At 40.8% G+C, this 15,693-nt stretch overlaps 1 protein-coding gene across 5 annotated transcripts in view; it reads left to right on the top strand.

Moving 5' to 3' along the window:
* Positions 1 to 15,693, top strand: part of ralylb (RALY RNA binding protein like b) — a 150,582-nt gene that overhangs the window by 111,911 nt on the left and 22,978 nt on the right. For all 5 annotated transcript variants that reach the window (XM_033639353.2, XM_078162963.1, XM_033639354.2 and 2 more), the window contains exons 3-5: positions 10,980 to 11,055; positions 12,161 to 12,208; positions 14,933 to 15,108. In XM_033639353.2, coding sequence (XP_033495244.1) covers positions 10,980 to 11,055; positions 12,161 to 12,208; positions 14,933 to 15,108 — 300 coding nt within the window. The remainder of the gene's footprint in view (positions 1 to 10,979; positions 11,056 to 12,160; positions 12,209 to 14,932; positions 15,109 to 15,693) is intronic.

The following is a 15,693-nucleotide window of genomic DNA, read 5'->3' as shown; positions in this document are numbered from 1 at the left end:
GCCATGCTGTTTGTTTATATGTCACGGCTCTGCAGAAGGAAGCGCATGTGCCCAGGCGCGTGTTGTTTCATTGCAAAGTCACACCGCCAACTACTGGCCTGGCATGTATACTACAACGTTTTTGGTCATTTTTGCGGATCTGTGTGCACGGCAATTGTTATCAAAACGTTGAACATGGAACTTTTTTCAAAACGAAAATGAGAAACTTTAGTTTTCAGTGGATATAAGCCAGCAGTATGTTTATTGGGTTAATTTAGCAGTCTGTAATGATTTGGTACCGCGAATGCTAATGCTGGTTTGCTAACTAGCAAATTTGCGGTCGTCATTTCAGGTAAGTGCACAACGGCCGTGTTTGGTTTGAGACAACACTACCCTGTCAAAATTCACGCACCACGCCAATAAGTACATAGTGCACATAGTGTACTACATGGAAGTGTACTAACGGAAGTGTGTGATTTGAGACACACCACAAGTGTATGAGAAAGTTTTTGCCCCAAAAGGAAAACAATGAAATGATTAAAACTTTCATCTAGTCCATGTCCCCACAATGTTGCATAACAGAGGAGAATACAGGTGTAACCACCACCACCCCCCCCCCCCCCAAATACATTTTGCTCATGAATTTGTTTTCCAGTTCAGCAAAGCGTAAGTAACCCTCAATTATTATTGAACCACAATGTGTAATTGGGCTGTAAATAAACATAGCGACCTGTTTCTATTTAAATCTGTGCACATTTTGATGCTGAGCATCCAGTTTCTTTTACTAATGACAAGGGATTTCTTCTATTCCTCACTGTTGCTCAGACGTTTCCTTTCAGTTGTCAGCGTGGTTAAAAAATTGTACAGCATTTTGTTCTACCTTTTTTAGAAACCCTTCATACAATATAAAATGTTGGCTAGGGTTGTACCCAACTTAGAATTACGTCAGTCAAATGATGATTTAGGGTTTTTTTTGTTTTGTTTTGTTTTGTTTCCATATAGAGTTTGAGAGATTGAATGAGAGTCAGTGAGACGCTCAGTGTGACAGTGACATTTACGTAATACAGTAAATAAGCTAACTGCGCTAACAACTAATCAAAAATGCGTGACATTTTTTGCCAACACAAGATATCAAACAAAAACCAGACAGTGTATCTTGTTGCTGTGAGCTGTAAACACTTCTAAGTGAAAGGCAGACGACAGCGTTATTTCACAGCCTCTCCTCCAGGCAGCTGCCTCTGTGTCCTCAGCAGCCTGCCTGAAAGAGCAGCATGAAAGTGAAGAGCTCTCACTCTGAAGCAAAATCTGTAAACCAAAATGCCCCCAGAAGTAGCCTGCACTGCACACTGACTAGCAAAAAGAAGTGCTTGACTTTAATCCAGCTCAATTGACTTAGGGGTGTCTGACTGACGATTCAAATCTCCGACTTTCAAGGGGCAGCCCTAATGTTGGCTATTTGTGAAGAGGACTTTCTACAACCTAAAAGCATGAACAACCACTTAGAAATATAGAGTGTTCCTCTCAGCTATCTGACGGCACCCAAACAGACATTCATGGCAGGCGATTCCAAACTTTTAGTGATCCCCTGACTTTTCATTTTGCACCAACAGCAGGTTAAATTTTTTAATTCATTCAGTACTTTGATTTTTGAGCAAAATGCATGCACATCTAATGACAGAAAATGAACAAGACATCTAGAATCTGAGATGCCAAAAAATATCTTACAACTTACTGTGCAGCTCTGTTTCCTGTCGATGCAGTAGTATCTCAAAATGTTCCTGTGAGTAAAAGACTCATTATCAAGGCGTCCTTTCAAACATATCATATCTTGTCAAAAAAAAAATAAAAAATCCACCAGCTCGACTACAACAGCCAGTAAATGGCTTGTTTGTCCTTAAGGAAAAAGCCTGCTTATTTTTCAGTCTGTATGAGGGACTAGACATATTTAAGGTGATAATGGGCTCCCATCAATTGTTGTTTTGTCAATTATAGCTTCCATGCTGCAGCGCAGCAGGTGTCCAAACAGGTCATTTGCAGCAGCAGAAGCCAACAGAAATCAGCTGTGTTTTGTTTGCTGGGTTTCTGTAACGGCTGAGGGAAAATTGACGTAAAAGCAAGGGAGTCTCGGATGCAAATTACTGCTTTTGGTGTGTTTTCAGCCATACAGTTGGTGTAATTTGGTGTAGTTTTAGTATATGGAGCTAGCTCCCAAATTCTGTAAATGATATTGAAGCTGTATCTACTAATGAGTAATGCAGTTTGAATGTTGTTTTTTCATGATTATAGCTGATTTCATTGATGGACGTGCCTTGTCTCTGTCACCACATATTAAAGAAAAAGCTGTGCAAAATGAGCTATTGAAAGCTGAGTGACTAGATTGTCATTATTCCAATAGCACAGAGTTATAGCTGATAGCTTATAGCTGAGAACAGCGTCTTGCAGGAGACATAGATTTTTCAGGAATCTGCCCTTCTGTCCATCCTCCAACACTCTGCCCACACTAATACAAAGAGGTTCTTTGGCTAACGTGACACAATCTATCCGTCTCTCCTTCTCTCTGACCTTGCCGTGACCCTTCCTATCCATGCTTGTTAGCTTATCTCTGAAGCCTCGGGGCTATTAGCTGGTCTTCCCTCCTCCTGTGAGAGGGAGAGAAAAGGTAGAGTGCAGAATCGGAGAGCGGGAGAGACGGATAAGATTACAGTCTGATTTGTTGTGGCTTCAGCAGGAGCAGCAGGTTTTGTGGCTGCTCCAGTAGTTCATTCATATTCCTTCCAGGAATATAAGGTGTCTTCCTGTTCCCTACATCCTCACAAGTCTCACCCTCTCCTTATGTTTTCGGGCCCTGTTGATTTCCACAGGAGTACTTTCTCATCCCAGTGATTCCCCCTTGCAATATGTTGGCATATGGCTGAGTTTATAGCCTTGATTTATTCAAAGCCTCAACTTCTATTGCACGGCTGTTATTCATCCCTTGCTAATGAAAGGAGGGGAGAAATGAGTCTTGCAAAGCTTTGGTTGTAGGCACAGGTGTCGAATAGAAAAGGCCCCACAGGTGATGCTCTGCGCTGAAATGTCTCATAATGAGCTTCCTCGGTGAGCACAGAAACAGAGGGAAAAAATATGGGATGTGAGAGAGAGAGTGACGGCTGGCGAGGTGGAGTTAGCTATGGTCTTGTGCGAGCGGAGGGATGGTGTGGAAAGTGAGGGGAATGAAGAGAGAGAAAGAGATGTTGAGGGATGGGTTGAGGCCAAGGGCAGAGCAGGAAGCATGAGCAAGAGTAGACTGAGGGAGACAGAGATGTAAGGCAACAAATGAGACCAATAAAACACATAGGCAGGTTGCTTCGGGGAGTCACGGATCCTTGTTTTCTTGACAGAGGAACACAGGTCTGTCCCCAGTGATTACTTACGCTCTGTGCCTCTGTCTTTCCACTGCAATTTACCTCCAAAACCTCTTCCCCTCCTTATTCCTCAGCCAATAACAGTGTTACCTTTAAATATTTATTCTGGCTTGTGTTTGTTTAGTATCTATGGACAGACAGACACCCTCCCTCTGTGGAAGATAAAAAAGTCAAGCCAGGAGTCGAGCTCAAACATATCTATAAATAATTTCACGGCTGCAAAATTCAAATTGCATCATATGTATTTTCTCACAGCTGCAAGGTCAAGCCCTTGTTTTAGCCGCTGCCCAGACAGAGCAGTGCAACGAACCTGAAAACCCCCTTCGTTCAGCACCGCGGACAGCTCCGCCCATGTCCCTGCAGATTTAGCAAGCAGACAAACTGATGATACAAACCAAAGGGAAAAAGGAGAGGGAAACTTAGTCCTAAGTGTTGCACAGAGATGCAAATTGTTCTGCTAAAAGCTGCATCAGAGATAATCCTTAACGGCATGTTCAGTTAGTTCCTCTCAGGCCCTCTTCACACAAACTGAAGTGAGGACAGTATGAAAACATGTCAGTGTACTACACACACCATCCCTGCTCATAGAATCCCATCTGAAGGAGCGTTCAACACTTTTTTGAATGAGGATGATAAAAAGAGTTTGGCACCAAAGCTGGTTGCCACTATTATGTGCAACTACTCAGTGTCTTTGACATCTAGTAGTTGCAAAAAGTAAAACAGTTTTTACAAACCAAAAGTTAAAAGTTCTCAGTATTTCTGTGGACTTTCATTGGAGGAAAAACATGTTTGATCATCAAGTTCTCCTTTTAGATTAGTGCTGAGACAATGAATGCCAACAGACTGGAGAGAAGTCATCTCAACATATCTTTAACTTTTTATGTCAAGGGGTGAAAACAACTTTACAGCACAGCCAAAACACCAACGTGACTACACTTTCCTGACTTTTATTAATTTTGATTTTCAATATTTAAACTTCATAAACATGAGGATGAGGATATACTAATTGAACAATATTTTGACATTCATTGAAATTTCTTTTTGATGGACTAAGTGCACTCACACCCTTTTTGGCTCTTAACATGTCAGTGTGTTCAGTGATAAGTAAGTCTTTTGGTTTCTGATTAATGACTCTGGATTGGTTTAGAATTTACAAGTACCCTTTTGGCAGAAAGTGCCCATTAAGAGCTTTTATTTGATATATCGTTACATTTGATATGACTAATTTCCACCCACAATGTCAGTGACTCCCCTCTGGTTCCCATCTCTTTATATTACACAGTTTTTTTTGTCATTTTAGTCATTTGTCAAGCAAAAACACCAAATGTTTTCTGGTTTCAACATTTGTCATATAATGACTTGCAGTTTTTTGTTGTTTTATTTAATTTTAAAATTAAATATTTTTGGATTTTGGACTGTTGGACGGACAAAACAAGCAATTTGAAGATGTCACATTGTCATCTAGGAAATTTTGTCAGGCATTTATTTGACTCTTGCAACTCTTGTCTTTGAAATGTAAGAAAATTTAGAAAAATTTGATTTGATTTGGTTTCAGTTTATATATTGAGAAATTTCTTAAAATTTGTCATGTCCCAGGACGTAGACCGTTTCACCTAAATACACATAAATACAAACATGTAACCAAACAACAAAACCATACTACTAATGCTACATATCACATCAAACCTTACGAAAAGTGGATATAATGCAACAAAGCGATCATTTCTATTACATTTAGTGTTTGGCTCAGGTACACTGAGGCTGCTTAGACCCCAAAGAGTTCCTCAACCTGTTCAGTCTTGCCCTTGAGACTCTTAGGGTGCTTTCACACCTGCCCTGTTTGGTTCAGCTAAATCAAACTGAAGTTCATTTGCCCCCTAAGTTCGGTTCGTTTGGGCAGGTGTGAACAAAGAAATCGCACAACCGGACTGATACCTTCTTGAAGAGGTGGTCTGGGTCTGGTTACAAATGTACTCTGGTTTGGTTCGTTAGTGGTGAGAACAAGTTCCGACCTCGATCTGAACCAACTGCAGTCACATTACGCATTAGGATTATTAATGTGCGCCTCCTCCTGTACTGCCTTAATATGCACATTCAACACATCCAATGCATCAAAACATTGTTTTCTAGTTGGAGCCGTGCCTCGTTTTCAAATTGTATGGTTTGACTAAAATGAACACTGACAGCAATATAGTCCACGATGACCAGCACTAAGATCAACCTGCGTAGTTGTCCCTCCATTGTGACATGAGAAAGTGTTGCATTTGTCTTGCAAGTGTACTCTTCTTCAACGTTTTGTTTACTTCCTGGATTTTTCCTGCATGGAAATTCTGACCAATCAAGAGTAGCTTTTTGATGCAAGGCACTTGATCTGGTCCGCTTGTAAATGGTGCCGTGAGAGCACCAACCAACTCTAAGCTTTAATGCAGCTTTGTAACAAAACTAGTCCCTGATTCAGACCAAAGCAAGCAAACTGTAGGTCTGAAAGCACCCTAAATCTTCTTTGGGATGACAAAAGCTGATATTTCATCACATAAATCTCGGGGTTGGACGTAACATTACCAGCCAGAAAGAACATTCTTTTAGTGAACTGTTTGGAAACTTGACTCAGGTGTTTGAGAACTGTGAAAAATCACTATTTCCCAAAAGATTCAAACAGTAAAACCAAGTGTAACCAAGCCAGTTAATAAACAGTTAGGTCCCAGTATTCTGAGTCAAAGGGACCTATTGTTGTTTGGCATTTGGTATTTGGTTGGAGGTGACACCTTCAGATGTTTTGTTTTGACCAACTGTCCAAAAACCCGAAGATTTTCTATTTACAATGATAAAAAAAAAATGGAGAAACACAAAGAAAAATAGACACAATTAAGAATCTGGTCACAAATGTTTGACATTTTTTCTTGAAAAGCGACAGTGTATTAGTTATCTACAATCTAGGGATGCACCGAAATGAAAATTTGTGGCTGAAGCCGAAGCCGAATAATATTAAACGCTTGGCCGAATACCGAGTACCGAATACCGAATATCATTGTTTAGTTTTTCATTAGTTTTTGCAGATGAACCCCCTCCAGATTAGTGTTGTCACAGTACCAAAATTGGGACCCACTGTGCAATACCAATGAAAATACCATGGTTCTGACTAGTATCACGATACCACAGCAAAAATGAGGCAGATGTGCCTTTTGTCATTTATAAAAAGATAAATCACTTTTCTATAATACATCAATGATATTTCAATGGAATAAATTACTTATTGACTTATTCATACTTCAAAAACAGCATCAATAAGTGATTAACATAGGGGGGATCAAAATAAAATAAATAAATAAAATAAGAATCAACCATCCACCCTCCTCCCCTGACAGTCCCTTCATAAATAAAGAACACTAAAGTCCCTAAAGTGCGGTGAGGTTTGTGGGCCGTTACTGACACAAAGAGAGAAATGTGAAAGGCTCGTTTCTCCTCTGACTCATCACATACCTGTGTTCGGCTGGCTCGGCTGTTCAGGTACTTCTGGGCAGTCATGACACCAAGAAGAGGATATTATTGAAACCGACTTTTCCGTCGCCGGTAAGCCGATGGCCGCCGTATTTGACAGGAATACATGACATGTGTCTGTGACCCCCGTTCAACCCACAATCGGTGGGATTCGCCTTTCGTTTCTGCTGGTGGTTGAAATCTGTAGGCTGCTCGCACAGTGTGCTGAATAATTTAAGCCTATTTTGCTCGCTCAAAACTATTTTAAGTCGCAAATGCGAGTGCCGTGACGGATGGATCACCACACTGCCGACATTTTATTCCGCCCGTCACGGCACGCCGTTTGATCGCATTATCAAAACACGCCGCTATTATTCGGCCTTGCTTTTAACTTATTCCACCGAATACCAAATGTTTGTTTTTTTGCAATATTCGGCCGAATATATTCGGTTACCGAATATTCGGTGCATCCCTACTACAATCCCTGTGGATTGAATAGTTGATAGATCATCTATGACTTTTAGCTCTAAACTGAACTTTCACCAAGCTGAAAATGTGGTATTGATCGCTCTAGTCGACTCAACACTTGAACCAGACTTATCCTGCCAGTCTCAATCAAAGCAAGCTGAACCTCTTCTCTGGCAGATGCAGTACTTACCAGGTTTGAGACAGAAAAGCAAGAATTTGGCTCAACAGAAAACATGTAGTAACAGTCAGGGATTTTTAGATTGCTCATGGATTTAGATGCCAGTTATATTAAGCAGGATTGATGCGGGCTAATTAAAGAGTTGGTCTTCCTCTTTGGGTAAAACGTCAGGTTAATGAGCAAAATCATAATTATCCCCTAAATCAGCATCACGGTCAATCCTGACATGCACACACACACACCCATACACACATTTATACACTCATTTGGTCATGCAGCTCTGCGTAAAAAGTCTGTGTTTTAGCATGTCTAAGTAGGCGGTATACAAACAGAGCAGGGTTTAATCCTATTTCTCGTGAGAGCAGCCACTGGGAGAAGGAGGCAAGAGTTTGCCTGAAGCTTATTTTCACCCCAGTGCCGTTCCACTCTCGGGGATTGGGGCGCTTCCGCTTGTTTGGTATTTGGAGGGGAAGGGGCGGGGGGATGGCAAGGCACGGCAAGGCAAGGCGAACGCATACATTATTCAAGCAAATGTTTGTTGCTGAAAGGGACAAAATGATTGCGAGGACATGACTTCATGCAAGAAACAACAATTTGTCAGAAAGTGCCTTTAAAGTGATCTATATACCCATGAGGCACTTGGCCGAGACTTGGATTCGGTTTCGTCTCAAGGGCACCTTGCTGGTTGGTATATTGTCCTCGGTGTATGAAATGGCCCTTCTGAACACCTCGCTGCATGCAGGAAGGCTTGTGTGATATCATGAAGATATAAAAAAGCAGATGATGGGAGTATTCTCTGCCTTTGGTCAGAAAGTATTTCTAAGCTTTTTCTCACTTGGAGCGATCCATATTCTTTAAAATCCCCTGCGCCGTTTATTCATCTGTTGTGGAAATGATGTTTGTATAGCTCGTACCTGACTTCGGATAAGGATGTGAGTGCTACTAAAGCTCAGTTTTTCTCCTGCAACATTCTCTACTTAACTTCTTGGATATAGCCTCACGTCGGCATCCATAAAGTTTCTGGACTGTTTTCCTCGCACTTTCGAGTGTTTTACTTTGGACTGGGTGCTTGTTTTGACCCACTGGCTCCTCTCCCGGAAGCCACTCAGACTGTTCACAAAAAAACACAAGGACCTTGCAACACCCTTGGCAATGCACAGATAGCGATTGGAAAAAATTCCACATCACTGACTGGCTTGCTCACAAAACTGTACACCTGATGGTAACATTTTTTCTTTTACTCAAAAAACCAACAGCCTGCTATAAATCAATGTTCCCCGAACATCCAGCTTTTGTTGCAGTTTTTCTTTGTATGCTTATTCTTTTCCATTGTTTTTATGTGTTCAAGGATTCTCTCCTGCCTCGCAACAAGAATTTCATTTTGTAATCTTTCCAGTGCACAGCAGCAAGGTCTCCGGTCTTGCCTCAGAAAATTGGCTGTGGCGGCGCACCTTGACATTAGTGGATGTGTCCCACAGCACCACAGCTCTGTGCATTGCTTATTTAAATGTCTCATGAAAAGTTCAGTTTTACAATGGAAATGGCACGGAGCTTCCAGAGAAGCTTGAGTTGATATTTTACTTTCTTTCATTATGAAGCAGTGCTTTTACAGTACGCTCCCTCGTGTTCAGGCGCCGCTTTGAGCTATAATGCAGCACCATCACCACCATCAGGAGCCGTCGCTCTGTTTGAAGAAAGGAAGCTGTTTCACTTTCATTGACACAGTTCTCGTCTTTAAATTAGGTTGCGCTGCAGCGAGGGAAACATCGGTGTCGATAAGCAGTGAATGAAATCCTATAATACCCCTCATACTGTAGGGTACTGTTCAGCAGAGAATATTCAAGAATTCATATGAATAGTGACACTTTACTGTCACCATCTTATTTAGCATTAATAATCAGTATATACACATTTAATACACAAACACTATGATGTTTTTGTAAGCAGATTTTAGGACATTTTTAACTGATTTATGAAACTATTATACATTACCAATACACCAGGGCTATAATATATTTATTAGTATGTGATTTCAGACATTATAAAACATTTACTACCTGCCTGTAAATGTGACCAGAGCTCATGAAGAGATGTTGAGGTTCACTCTTGGCTCTTATTCTACAGTTTTTAACTTAGTATCCACTTACTACATTGAAATTGTCGCTTTCATCCACACCTCATGGCCTTCATCCATGCCTGGTCATCACTGAGAGTATGTGGAATGTATTTATTCATAAATTAATGATAAAAATGTTAAGTACTTCATTTAGAAAGACAAAAATGTAATTTGTGAATTTAAAGCTGGAGTGTGGAGCTTTTGTCTCCTCGCTCTGGTAGTTAGTAGGGTAATAACATAAACACTCTTCATGAGGTATGCCTTTAGGTGAGCTTGCCGCATCTCCTCCGCCCTCAGGAGCGCTATCTTCAAGTGTTTTTTTTTTACTTTAATCTTTTCTCTGAAGTTTCTTTTTTCCTCGAGTATCTAGTCCAGAACCCTTACTTGAATGCGTCTTAGGATTTTCCACCATAGCTGTAGCCATACTAGTCATACTAGTTGCTCCTCCATTGATATGGTCTCTCTCCCCTTCCTTTTTTTTAATCTTTATTTCAAACTCAGCACAAAAACTATCAGTAGAAACCATTTCTATCACACAAGCACAGGTAAAGCATTTAGAAAACAGAAATGATGAACAAAAATGAAGCAAATCCAACAGAAAAAATCAATAAATTAATCTCCCTCCTTTAACGTTGGCTGGTTGACGTCAAACGCGTCAATTCTGGTGTGCCATCACGGAAAGCCACCACAAATACCCGATAGCAAAACTCCAGTATACAGGGAACTACAGAGTTTTCTGGTGGCTTTAACAGCATTGTTTAAACTCGTTAAGCAAGGGCATGAATGTAATGAACGTCTATTTATATTTAACAGTCCTGCACTCTAGCTTCACCAAAGAAATAATTCACTCTTCATATAAGACATGAAGATCACTTAATATAATAGTATCTATGTAATATTGGATTGTATGGGAGCAAATAAAAAGCTGTATTTTCCCCTGGAAAAAAACAACCCTACATTGAAATTATACAACCTTGTTTTGTTTTTTTCTTTGTTTGTTTGTTTTTTTTTCTCAGGTTCAGGAATTCAGATTGAAAGTGTCCAATATTCAAAAACCTGGTGTTGGTTCAGTCAATAATTTTCAAATGTAGAAATATAAATCAAATAAAGTCATTCAGACACAATTAAAGTCAAATGGTTTCATCATTTCTTTGCCTCCATAATAGTGTCAATATGGATGCTTCAATGCAAAGTTATAGTCTTTAACAAATACATTACTAAACACTTTAAGATGTTTTTCAAAGTAATATACTGTGTTAAGTCTATTAACTGCTTATAAATGCTAATTGAAGTGTTAGCCAGTCTTTATTTATGTATGACTAACACGTGATTCGTCTCTGTGTTTGTATTTTTGCAGACATAAACATGGCGGGTGAGCCCAAGCCGTACAGGCCCAAAGCCGGCTCCAAACGGCCGCTCTCAGCTGTTTATAGGTAAGATTTGCTCTCCTTACAACACACTCCTTCACATGAAAAGGTGCAGCCATAAATGGTAATTATCTTTCACATCCTGCTGCTTCCGCTCATGTAAATGTGGAGTAATATTTTGAATAGGAGGATTCCTATTATGCTCATTTTTCCCTTTTCTTTTGAACCTTGAATTTCTAATTGACTTTTTAATGCTCTCCACATTTCTCAGCCATGACTGGAGTTTGTTCGGCACAGGCCCGTAAAAGCTCAAAGGAGATGCTGTTGTATAAGCTTCATTAAGCATGACCCTGATTTTCTGGCCCATACACATCTCCTGGTCACAAACAGATCAAAGCAGTGCTTGTTTACTGCAGTCTAGTGTGACAGAGGGGCTGACATGTTTCCTCATTCACTGGGACACTTTCCTGTGTACTCTGATAGTTTGTCCATTGGCATTGGTTTACATTCCCACTAATTTTCGCCTTTTTGAATTGTTGGTTTGTTGCATCGCACGTGTTATTTTACTAATTTATTAGTTTGTGCATTGTGTTATTATAAACCCTCATTTGCATTTTATAGCTGCAGCTGAAAGCAGCCCAGGATGTAATATGGTAATTATGGAACAGGAACAGGAGAGGCGAAAACCAACACTACACCACTCTAAATTGAAATAGTAATACATTAATCCTAATTAAAATTCCTGTGAGAATAGCAACATTTCAAAACAGCTCCTTCTTTGCTCCTCTTCTCTTTATTTTATTGCTCTCCCTGAATTATAAATTAGTTGCCTTCCTGAGCATGTACTTAACATTGATTTTCCTCTCCAGGGTCCACAAAAAAAGATTTTTCTTTCAATTTTTGACTGTATCTTTCCCCCTGAAACTTTGTGTTTTCTTTGTTGATCTGTGGTCTTTGCATGCCAGCCTGGCTCAGACTTGCTGCTTAACCTGCAGTGAGCTTTAGGCTTTAACTAGAGCGTGTCCGTTCGAGTCAAAACAGCTTGAGTTTGATCTGTGTACTTTTGACAGATCCAATATGGCTGTTTTTTAGACAACCCATCTCTTTCTTTATCTGTGTCTCTCTGCGCCCTCCTCTCCCCCCTCTGTCCCTCTGTTTGTCTCTTTCATAGCGGCTATGAATTTGACTATGAGTACTACAGGGATGATTTCTACAGCAGGTATGTATCATTCACATTATGTCATCTAATATGGGATTTAACAAGGAACCTTTTAGCCTCACACAGATTTACCACTCGAAATTCTTTGTAGTTTTATGATCAAAAGGTTTTTAATTTGAGGTAGGTAGACAAAAGCTTCAACTAGTAACTAAATTTTGATAGAGGATTTTATCAGCAGTAGCTAGCTAGCTAATAAAGCTAACGTAAGATGGTGCCATGCCACTGTTACAATGCCTCCATGACTCTTAAACTCCGAAAATGTCACATGGGACTGACAGCCCATTTGTCCAATAGCCTGTTATCCCAAAAACAAATGCCAGTTGCCCTGAGAATACACACTCTCCCTGCAGTTTGAAAGATTCATGGCGTTCAGTCAGTCGGCTTTGCCTCCTAATGTTGCACACCATCTTTTCTCTGGCTGTTTGGAAGCATCTGTATATTGCTGTCGAAGCTGACATCCAGTAACTTACCTGCTACACCACTTGGATGCTCCAAACATCAGACCTCTGATCTGACAACCAGTCACCCATCCATGAAGAAACGCAGAACCCTCACTACAGTCATAATATCACAGCTGAGAGGCTTGTAATACCAACCAGGGAAGAGGGATTGTTAGGATTAAATATTCGACCATGAGGTTCAACAGCCCAGCTTCTTTCTGTTGCACCATTTACGTATAAAGAAAACTGGATACCGGGTTGGAGGCAGTGCCCCATTCACTTGTTTGAAAGTTGCACAGTGGTGTATAAAGCATTAAGTCTCAGTCTTATTCATATGTATGACAGTAGCAAAAACAACTTGATTGAAAAACTGAATAATACAATTTTTAGGGCTATGATTTAATTAAGAGCTATTTGAATTTTTGTACTTGGAGGTTAATGTCCCTCAAAAAATTATCTGCTGATTTATAGATGTTTACTTCACAGTATAAGACAATGGGAAAAAGTAATTTTGGGCCCTATGGCATCACGTGACGGACCTGAAGGTGTTGTTCCTAACTTCATTAAAGCCTGAATTCCTTCTTAATCTGCAACATGACCGGACTGATTGGAGTCCTGCTGGGATCAGTTGTAAAGTCCCGCGGCTGGTTGGTGCTTGCTCCGCTGCCATTCAGCGACTAACAGGCAGCGGTGCAACCAACAAACTCCACAAATCCATTTAGCAGCTCCACTATCCACAGTCAGACACACATGGCTAAATTACTTTACTGCTGAATTACAGCTCACAACTTGCACCAACGGCTGCTCCAGTGTGAGTGTTTTTGCTGGCTAGTAAAGTCCTGGTGTAGACTATTTGCTGGAGTTTACCAGCCTGTCGCCCATGCGGCATTTGAAGATAATTACAAGCACAGCCGTTCTCGGCTTTCACTGTCCAATAGTCCACCTCTAACGTTTTCGTCTTGTCTCATCTCGTCTCAACAAAAATGAAGCATAGATTTTGCCTTAGTTTTTATTATCAAGATCTATTTTTAGCTCGTCATTGTCATAGAAAAAGGCCGTTGATGACGAAATTAACACTGTGCCTCTGATTGTCTTACCCTGATATTTTTACCCCCACCCTAACCAATCACACTCCTTACCACGTGACAGATGTAATTTGAGTGTTTGGCCCCTCCAAAAATTGGCTTTGAAGCCTAGTGCACTTTCTAAGGGCCAGAGAAAAGATACACAAAGAATATGCTAATTGTGAACCGGGCTTTTTTTAATGTACCTTGTTACCCCACAAACTAATGTAGTTAGTGAATGGTGTGCCCCTTAGCTATGGAAGTAACGGTTACTACTACTGACTATCAAGTTACCACTGTAGTGACCTTGTTAGCCAGACACGTTGACGATTGCAGGTCTAGTTAAGGCAGATAAACACACAGCTTTAGCCAATATTTTCTCTTCTGTTTTAGGTTTGAAATGGCTAAATAAAAGACACCACCCTCTATCCTTTTCAAAAGTTGCATCACTCTTTTTACATAACGCAGAGAAATCTAAAGCCTGACAGACCACAGCCATGACTGGACAATCACTCTTCAGGGGAGTGGTTTAGCTAACGATCAATAGGTCTCTCCTCTGGATTTGTCACACTCCCTCATTAAAAGTCGTCCCTTGTCAGATGTAATTCAGTAACCTTCCCACAGAGGCACCTTTAAATAGTCAACTTGTCAAAACGGCTGAACAGATCAAGCATGCAACTTGAAACACGCTGATGAAGGAACTCTCGTTTCCTCTCTCATTTATCCGCCAGTGATCTGACTGCTTATCTGCGGAGACATTTTCTAAATGTCAAACTTGTTGAGAGCCGTGACAGACGTCTACTGTCACCGAGAACAGTCAAAGCTGACACCTTCATTTGACATTTAGCACCCTCTTCTTTTCATCCTCTTCACTTTCAAGAGATATGAAGGGATTATCTGCATGCACACGATGGCCTGGGTAGTCGTACAGAAAGAAGGATAGTGGCAGATTTCAACTGTAATGTCTGCCTTTTGTTTTATGTGTGTCGTTTGAGAGAAAGGACCCAAGAGAAATCCAGAGAAAATCTATCTTGAAATACAATACCGGGAACAGATACAGTAATAGGCTTTAGAAATAGGTGATGGTGAAACAGAAAAACCTTTTAGCTCCAGTAGAGGGACACTTTCTGAATGCTTTAGGGCCTCTTAGAAAAGACAGTGACTTATAGAAAAAGGGTAAGAAGTGAAGTGTAATATTCTAGTTCTTCTCTTGTCTTCAGGCTTTTTGACTACCACGGCAGAGTGGCCCCCCCACCAAGAGCCGTGATCCCCCTCAAGCGCTCCAGGGTGATCGCTCCCTCCTCCCGCCGCGGGAAGACCTCCTTCCCCATCAAGACGTCCTCCTCTTCCTCCTCTTCATCCTCCAGACCTCCCACATCCTCCTCCGGGCTCAAACGTACGTACAATAAGGTGCTTTTTACTTATCTTGTGTTTACACTCGGCCACTCAGATTTTACTTTATTTAATTTTTACTTTTCAAAAGAACACTGCCTAATTACGCTAATGGAATTCTGTCTTTTTCAAAAAAAATAAAATAAATGAAGGCTTAATGCAAATGTGAAAACCACGGCTCTGAGAGGAGGAGCGGTGGCATGATTCAGCTGTGCTACTTACACCAAGCCACTATAAAAAGCCATCTAATTCACTCCAGCAGCTCAGAACAAGCCACACTGCAATGTAGAGCAAAACACTAAATCGCAAACACAAATATAATCCGAGCTTTGCGAGCGGCACCCATTCAGCAAACAGTGTTATTCCTGTCACCCAGGATCCATCTGGATCTCATTTGCTCCTCTGATTAACTGGTGATGCATTATAAGGTCCTAAATGTAATTAATGTGAGATTGGGGCCATCTCTGTGGAGCTGTGGTCAGCTGTGTTTTCCTAAATGTTAGTCTCTATCCGTAGCCTGTGTAATTGGCTACAGTGTTTATTCCATTGTTGCCTGTCTAGGCCGGTGTTATCAGCGCGAGCAGCTTGG

This window comes from Epinephelus lanceolatus, chromosome 20, assembly GCF_041903045.1.
Source record: "Epinephelus lanceolatus isolate andai-2023 chromosome 20, ASM4190304v1, whole genome shotgun sequence".
In the NCBI taxonomy this organism is placed as follows: domain Eukaryota; kingdom Metazoa; phylum Chordata; class Actinopteri; order Perciformes; family Serranidae; genus Epinephelus; species Epinephelus lanceolatus.
The sequence above is the reverse complement of the archived record's forward strand: the minus strand, read 5'-3'. Positions and strand labels throughout refer to the sequence as shown.